Source organism: Salvia miltiorrhiza, chromosome 6 (assembly GCF_028751815.1).
Source record: "Salvia miltiorrhiza cultivar Shanhuang (shh) chromosome 6, IMPLAD_Smil_shh, whole genome shotgun sequence".
Taxonomy (NCBI): Eukaryota; Viridiplantae; Streptophyta; class Magnoliopsida; order Lamiales; family Lamiaceae; genus Salvia; species Salvia miltiorrhiza.
In genome coordinates, this window is record NC_080392.1 from 28,176,434 (window position 1) to 28,185,374 (window position 8,941).

The following is an 8,941-nucleotide window of genomic DNA, read 5'->3' on the forward strand; positions in this document are numbered from 1 at the left end:
AAGTGACAGATTTCATCCTCGTGACGTTTTGGTATTTCGTAATTCAATTCTATTTATTTTGTTTAATCATGTTTATGTTTTTCGTTCATGTTTATGCTTTCTTTTTTTAAATACGCAATTTAAATTATGCACTTTAGTTTCACGCCTAGATTAGAAGTTCTTTAAATTTACAAGTATTTAATTTCATAAGTTAGGTTTAATTTAAGTTATTTAAATTCTTGCCTAGGTTAAGTTTAAATTCGAGTCAAGTTTAATTTAAGTTTAAGTTTTAAATTCAAGTTTTTAGTTTTAAATCTTCTTTTATTGCTTTTTCCTACGATACTACTAGAAGCCCTTTAAGACTTTCCTTGTGAGACGACTTGGGTTAACTTACACGTTACAATAGATCTCGTACTATTGCGAGTCAATCTAGAATAGTGTTTAGGTTGAGTCAGAGAGCACCATGGGAGGAAGCCATAGAGAACATGGTCAAAGAAAGCGGTATGAACCAGACCAACCAGCAGATTAGTCATTTGACTAAAGCGGTGGCCAAACTGGAGGAGAATGCCGGTAAACTTCCAGCTATGGGAATCAACCCCAGAGAACATGCCCAAGTTGTGCTAACTGAGTTTCCAAAAGGAGAGGATAAGGAAGAAGAGTTGTTGGCTGAGGCTGAACTGATCCAAAGAAACCTGAATAAAAGTGGTGAAGGTCTAACCGCTGAACAAGTTGGAGGTAGCAATCTAACCGACGCACCCTATCCAGGACGCCTGAGACAGAAAGCCAAAGAGAAGGAAGCAAGTGAAATGATGAAGATGTTCCAGAAAGTGGAGTTAAGCATACCCTTACTCAATGCTATCAGACAAATTCCAAAGTATGATAAATTTTTGAAGGATCTTTGTTCAAGAAAAGTGAAGATGGAGGAAGAAGTCCGCTATGTGATGGGAGAAAGTGTCTCGACGGTGATCCAACAGAAGTTACCCACAAAGCGGAAGGACCCAGGAATGTTCACCATCCCGTGTAACATTGGTGGAACAAACATGGATAAGGCCATGATGGACTTGGGAGCTTCCATAAATGTGATGCCATTGGCCGTTTACAAGAGATTGAATATTGGGGAGATGAGAAACACCCGTGTGGTCATACAGTTGGCCGATAGATCCAACGCCTATCCTGAAGGAGTAGTAGAAGACGTACTGATTAAAGTTGGGGATTTGATCTTCCTAGCTGACTTTCACGTTTCGGACACCGGTCCAGAAACTGGAGAGAATGCTATACTATTGGGAAGACCATTCATGATGACCGCTGGAACCAAAATTGATATGAAAACTGGAATTTTAACATGTGAGTTCGATGGAGTCCAGGAAGAGTTCAACATCTATGAAACCATGAAGAGGAAGCAAGCAATGGAAACGGTGGACATGATCGATGTGTTTGAGTCCCTAGTACAAGAATAGGGAATTGGTTTTGGTTCCGGGGATATCACAGAGAAAGTAATTCAGTATGGCCTGACTGATCGAGATGCAGAGCATATGGAGGATGATGAGATGAAGGAAGCCATCATGGAGCTTTACTCTCTCCGAGAAAGCACTTTGGAAGCCGAGGTGGAAGTAGATCAGAGGATCAAAGAATTAATCCAGGAGGTCTATCTGGTTGGAGGGACAGAAACAAGCAAACCATAGTTATTGGCTCAGTATGGGCAGAACGAAAAGCTTTTACCCTCAATACTAAAGGCACCCGTACTGGAACTTAAAAAGTTGCCCAAGCATTTGCAGTATGCTTATTTGGGTCCTGAAGAAACACTCCCAGTCATCATCAGTGCTGATGCAGCCCGAGCAGAGCTACTGATGCAGCCCGAACAAAGCTACGCTCGCGCCAGAGCAGAGATGAGTTCCGCGCTAGAGCAGCGAAATCAAGCTCGCCAGTAGGATGGAGTTCGCAAGCGGAATCAAGTAGGGCAGAGGAATCCAAAGGCCAACGCAGCGGAGTCGACTACCAGAGGAATCAAAATGCCAGCGCAGCGGAGTCGGCTTTGTCAGAGGAATCGAAGCGCCAGAGGAATCGAAGCGCCAGAGTCCAGCCAGAGGAATCCTTCCGCCAGAGGAATCGTCCCGCCAGAGGAATCCTCCCGCCAGAGGAATCCTTTCGCCAGAGGAATCCTCCCGCCAGAGGAATCCTCCCGCCAGAGGAATCCCGGCTTTCCAGAGCAGAGGAGCGGACGTGCAGAGCAGAGCGTACGGAGCTGGTTTTCTCACTAGGGTTTATTTTAGCTTGCTGATCAAGATTTTTTTGTTTCCTTGTTTTTACGATTATGTCCTTCTTTAAATTAGGGTTTTATTTTGCCTATATATATGGCGGCTGTATGGAACGAAACAACTAACTTTGATGATATATGAAATTTGTGAGATTATTCTCTCTTGAGAACTTCGAGTTCTTCTTGGATTTTGCCCAAGCAAGTCCATCCTATCGGCGTATCGGCGAGTTCATCATCCCTCGCCGTGTGTCATTCAGCGTCTCCGAGTTACTGCGTCAAATGCACGTTGGGGTCTAGGGATTCGTTCGCCTAGATCATTTCGTGGTTTAGATTCAGGGGTTTTGGGAATTCCATCTTCTCCTTCCATCTTATCGACGAATCGACGAGTTCATCATCCCTCGCCGTATGTCATTCAGCGTCTCTGAGTTGCTGCGTCAACTGCACGTTGGGGCTTAGGGATTCGTTCGCCTAAATCATTTCGTGGGTTAGATTCAGAGGTTTTGAGGCATTCCATCCTTTATCTGTATTTAATTTTATCCGTTCGTTTTCAATCTTCCGCTTACATATCAATTATATCGGTGAATTTCCATATCTTTCTCGTTATTGCTTGTGTTTTTCGGTGAGACTCCATAATTACCGGTGAACAACCATATCATAATTACCGACCCGGATCATATCATCTAGTATCAGTTTCCAGGTTTCGTAAGGGTTACGCTATATTAAAAAAAAAACAAAAAAAAATAGGGAAAGCAGAAAGCATCAAATTTGTGTTTCGTAAGGGGCGAAATTGTCCAGGGTTTTGTCTATCTGTTGGGTTCTGTTCTCAATTTTCAGGGTGTTCTGTTGGGTTTTGTTGGCCGCGTTTCATATCCAGGGAAGATGTCGATGCCTTCATTCCAAGGGAAGAGCGATCCCGACCAATATCTTGAGTGGGAGAGCAAGGTCGAGTTAATATTTGATTGCCACAATTTTTCTGAGATCAAGAAGGTGAAATTGGCAGCGAGTGCGTTCACGGATTATGCACTGGTGTGGTGGGATCACATGATTACAAGTCGGCGGAGGAACGGAGAGGCTCCTATTCAGACTTGGCAAGAGTTCAAAGCGGTGATGAGCAAGCGTCATGTGCCTAATCATTCCTACCGGGCGCAATATCAACAGCGACGACCAGCTCAAAATTTTCGAAGGGGTCTCATGAAAGATGAAAAATCTTTCGAGGAAGACTTCGAGATTGTTCGTCAACAATTCTATGGCTGTAAGAGAAGGCAAGATGGCGCAAGGGATGATTGGATCTATGCGAATCGGGGCCCTTGGAGGCAATATCAACCATTTTCTAGTGGTTCCTCGTTCAAAGGGAATCAATGGAAAAATGAGGCGCTGCCACGTGATGATAAGAAGCATATCTTTAGGTCTCGGACCGAGGGTGTGCGTTCAGCAAATCCGGGCACTCCGATAGTTTCCGATGGTTGCCATCGAGTTACAACGTGGTGCATGTATCAGGGATTTGGACATCGTATGAGTAAGAGTTCGAGCACACCAGTTATGATCATGAGAGATGATCGTAAGGTGGTGACTGCGGGTGAAGAGACCGAGCCTGATATGCCAAAATTGGAGAAGACCGACGCCGAAGTGGCAATGGTGGTGGAAATCGATAGACAGGTTGTTGTTCTCAAAGAGGAGGAGTCTAATCTTACATTGCTGGATTTGAAGGACTCACGCGAGGAAGTGCGTGAGAAATCTACCTTGGCAGCCCAGGCTTTGACACAAATTCAGGGCATTGAAAAGGAGCAGCGATGTGCTGTCGACGAAACGGCGGCGGAGCAGGTTACCACTCAGGAACAGTCGGTGGAGAAACAGGTGAAGAAGGGTGAAGAGGAAGTCGAGATTGATGTCAAAGTTGATGAGTCTAATCCTCAGTTGGAGCCACATGAGGACGTGCTGCTTGAGAAATCTGTTCCTACTTCTTTGGAAGCAACGTTTCTGCCGCAGATCACCAAGTATAACAGTGCAGTCTTTTGTGATGCAGTGTTGATGGTTGAAACAACCATGGCTGAAGCAATATGGGCTGTGTGGAAGCTGCATCACCTGGTTTTTGATCCCGGCACGATGCATGAGGGACAAGAGAGAAAAGTTATGGTGAAGCTGGTGAAATCTCAATCGTTTATTACAACAAATGAAACTTTTGTTTTTGATCCAGGTATTTGCATTCACGACTTGGATTTGAGGACAAATCATCTTCAAGAAGAGGGGAATGATGCAGCCCGAGCAGAGCTACTGATGCAGCCCGAACAGAGCTACGCTCGCGCCAGAGTAGAGATGAGTTCCGCGCCAGAGCAGCGAAATCAAGCTCGCCAGTGGGACGGAGCTCGCCAGCGGAATCAAGTAGGGCAGAGGAATCCAAAGGCCAGCACAGCGGAGTCGACTACCAGAGGAATCAAAATGCCAGCGCAGCGGAGTCGGCTTTGTCAGAGGAATCGAAGCGCCAGAGAAATCGAAGCGCCAGAGTCCAGCCAGAGGAATCCTTCCGCCAGAGGAATCGTTCCGCCAGAGGAATCCTCCCGCCAGAGGAATCCTTCCGCCAGAGGAATCTTCCCGCCAAAGGAATCCTCCCGCCAGAGGAATCCTCCTGCCAGAGGAATCCCGGCTTTCCAGAGCAGAGGAGCGGACGTGCAGAGCAGAGCGTACGGAGCTGGTTTTCTCACTAGGGTTAATTTTAGCTTGCTGATCAAGTTTAATTTGTTTCCTTGTTTTTACGATTATGTCCTTCTTTAAATTAGGGTTTTATTTTGCCTATATATATGGCGGCTGTATGGAACGAAACAACTAACTTTGATGATATATGAAATTTGTGAGATTATTCTCTCTTGAGAACTTCGAGTTCTTCTTGGATTTTGCCCAAGCAAGTCCATCCTATCGGCGTATCGGCGAGTTCATCATCCCTCGCCGTGTGTCATTCAGCGTCTCTGAGTTACTGCGTCAAATGCACGTTGGGGTCTAGGGATTCGTTCGCCTAGATCATTTCGTGGTTTAGATTCAGGGGTTTTGGGACTTCCATCTTCTTCTTCCATCTTATCGACGAATCGATGAGTTCATCATCCCTCGCCGTGTGTCATTCAGCGTCTCCGAGTTGCTGCGTCAACTGCATGTTGGGGCTTAGGGATTCGTTCGCCTAAATCATTTCGTGGGTTAGATTCAGAGGTTTTGAGGCATTCCATCCTTTATCTGTATTTAATTTTATCCGTTCGTTTTCAATCTTCCGCTTACATATCAATTAGATCGGTGAATTTCCATTTCTCGTTATTACTTGTGTTTTCCGGTGAGACTCCATAATTACCGGTGAAGAACCATATCATAATTACCGGCCCGGATCATATCATCTGGTATCAGTTTCCAGGTTTCGTAAGGGTTACGCTATATTAAAAAAAAATGAAAAAAAAAGAAAACAGGGGAAGCAGAAAGCATCAAATTTGTGTTTCGTAAGGGGCGAAATTGTCCAGGGTTTTGTCTATCTGTTTGGTTCTGTTCTCAATTTTCAGGGTGTTCTGTTGGGTTTTGTTGGCCGCGTTTCGTATCCAGGGAAGATGTCGATGCCTTCATTCCAAGGGAAGAGCGATCCCGACCAATATCTTGAGTGGGAGAGCAAGGTCGAGTTAATATTTGATTGCCACAATTTTTCTGAGATCAAGAAGGTGAAATTGGCAGCGAGTGCGTTCACGGATTAAGCAATGGTGTGGTGGGATCACATAATTACAAGTCGGCGAAGGAACGGAGAGGCTCCTATTCAGACTTGGCAAGAGTTCAAAGCGGTGATGAGCAAGCGTCATGTGCCTAATCATTCCTACCGGGCGCAATATCAACAGCGACGACCAGCTCAAAATTTTCGAAGGGGTCTCATGAAAGATGAAAAATCTTTCGAGGAAGACTTCGAGAATGTTCGTCAACAATTCTATGGCTGTAAGAGAAGGCAAGATGGCGCAAGGGATGATTGGATCTATGCGAATCGGGGCCCTTGGAGGCAATATCAACCATTTTCTAGTGGTTCCTCGTTCAAAGGGAATCAATGGAAAAATGAGGCGCTGCCACGTGATGATAAGAAGCATATCTTTAGGTCTCGGACCGAGGGTGTGCGTTCAGCAAATCTGGGCACTCCGATAGTTTCCGATGGTTGCCATCGAGTTACAACGTGGTGCATGTATCAGGGATTTGGACATCGTATGAGTAAGAGTTCGAGCACACCAGTTATGATCATGAGAGATGATCGTAAGGTGGTGACTGAGGGTGAGGAGACCGAGCCTGATATGCCAAAATTGGAGAAGACCGACGCCGAAGTGGCAATGGTGGTGGAAATCGATAGACAGGTTGTTGTTCTCAAAGAGGAGGAGTCTAATCTTACATTGCTGGATTTGAAGGACTCACGCGAGGAAGTGCGTGAGAAATCTACCTTGGCAGCCCAGGCTTTGACACAAATTCAGGGCATTGAAAAGGAGCAGCGATGTGCTGTCGACGAAACGGCGGCGGAGCAGGTTACCACTCAGGAACAGTCGGTGGAGAAACAGGTGAAGAAGGGTGAAGAGGAAGTCGAGGTTGATGTCAAAGTTGATGAGTCTAATCCTCAGTTGGAGCCACATGAGGACGTGCTGCTTGAGGAATATGTTCCTACTTCTTTGGAAGCAACGTTTCTGCCGCAGATCACCAAGTATAACAGTGCAGTCTTTTGTGATGCAGTGTTGATGGTTGAAACAACCATGGCTGAAGCAATATGGGCTGTGTGGAAGCTGCATCACCTGGTTTTTGATCCCGGCACGATGCATGAGGGACAAGAGAGAAAAGTTATGGTGAAGCTGGTGAAATCTCAATCGTTTATTACAACAAACGAAACTTTTGTTTTTGATCCAGGTATTTGCATTCACGACTTGGATTTGAGGACAAATCATCTTCAAGAAGAGGGGAATGATGCAGCCCGAGCAGAGCTACTAATGCAGCCCGAACAGAGCTACGCTCGCGCCAGAGCAGAGATGAGATCCGCGCCAGAGCAGCGAAATCAAGCTCGCCAGCGGGACGGAGCTCGCCAGCGGAATCAAGTAGGACAGAGGAATCCAAAGGCCAGCGCAGCGGAGTCGACTACCAGAGGAATCAAAATGCCAGCGCAGCGGAGTCGGCTTTGTCAGAGGAATCGAAGCGCCAGAGAAATCGAAGCGCCAGAGGAATCGAAGCGCCAGAGTCCAGCCAGAGGAATCCTTCCGCCAGAGGAATCGTTCCGCCAGAGGAATCCTCCCGCCAGAGGAATCCTTCCGCCAGAGGAATCTTCCCGCCAGAGGAATCCTCCCGCCAGAGGAATCCTCCCGCCAGAGGAATCCCGGCTTTCCAGAGCAGAGGAGCGGACGTGCAGAGCAGAGCGTACGGAGCTAGTTTTCTCACTAGGGTTTATTTTAGCTTGCTGATCAAGTTTCTTTTGTTTCCTTGTTTTTACGATTATGTCCTTCTTTAAATTAGGGTTTTATTTTGCCTATATATATGGCGGCTGTATGGAACGAAGCAACTAACTTTGATGATATATGAAATTTATGAGATTATTCTCTCTTGAGAACTTCGAGTTCTTCTTGGATTTTGCCCAAGCAAATCCATCCTATCGGTGTATCGGCGAGTTCATCATCCCTCGCCGTGTGTCATTCAGCGTCTCCGTGTTACTGCGTCAAATGCACGTTGGGGTCTAGGGATTCGTTCGCCTAGAACATTTCGTGGTTTAGATTCAGGGATTTTGGGACTTCCATCTTCTCCTTCCATCTTATCGACGAATCGACGAGTTCATCATCCCTCGCCGTGTGTCATTCAGCGTCTCCGAGTTGCTGCGTCAACTGCACGTTGGGGCTTAGGGATTCGTTCGCCTAAATCATTTCGTGGGTTAGATTCAGAGGTTTTGAGGCATTCCATCCTTTATCTGTATTTAATTTTATCCGTTCGTTTTCAATCTTCCGCTTACATATCAATTAGATCGGTGAATTTCCATATCTTTCTCGTTATTGCTTGTGTTTTCCGGTGAGACTCCATAATTACCGGTGAAGAACCATATCATAATTACCGGCCCGGATCATATCAAGTGCGGATCTGACCCTTGTGCAACAAGAACGTCTAGTCAGAGTCTTACGGGAGAACAGTGAAGCCATTGGTTGGACCTTAGCTGATATCAAAGGCATCAGCCCTACGGAGTGCATGCACCACATCTATCTGGAGGAAGGAGCCAAACCTGTCCGAGACTCACAAAGAAAGATGAACCCAGTCATGAAGGAGGTGGTATTGAAAGAAATTCTCAAGATGTTGGAATTGAGAATTATTTACCCCATATCCGATAGCCAATGGGTGAGCCTCGTCCATGTCGTACCAAAGAAGTTAGGAATACAAGTTGTTGAGAATGATTAAGGCGAGCTAGTACCCACCCGTTTGCAGACATGATGGAGAGTTTACATCGACTACAGAAAGCTGAACGAGGCAACAAGGAAGGATCATTTCCCACTACCCTTTATTGACCAGATGCTCGAAAGATTAGCTGGTAATGCCTATTACTACTTCCTGGACAGATACTCCAGGTATATGCAAATCTTTGTGGCACATGAAGACCAAGAGAAAACCACTTTCACTTGTGTATTTGGAATGTTTGCATACCGAAGAATGCCATTTGGGCTATGCAATGCACCGAGAACATTTCAACGGTGT

The 8,941-nt window shown here is 45.8% G+C and overlaps 1 protein-coding gene across 1 annotated transcript; it reads left to right on the plus strand.

The window, feature by feature from the left end:
* Positions 1–464: 464 nt before the first annotated feature.
* LOC130990717 (uncharacterized) lies at positions 465–1,436 on the plus strand. Its single transcript, XM_057914946.1, has 2 exons — positions 465–890; positions 954–1,436. Exons 1-2 carry the CDS (start codon positions 465–467, stop codon positions 1,434–1,436), a joined length of 909 nt encoding a protein of 302 aa, XP_057770929.1.
* The last annotated feature ends 7,505 nt before the right edge of the window (positions 1,437–8,941 follow it).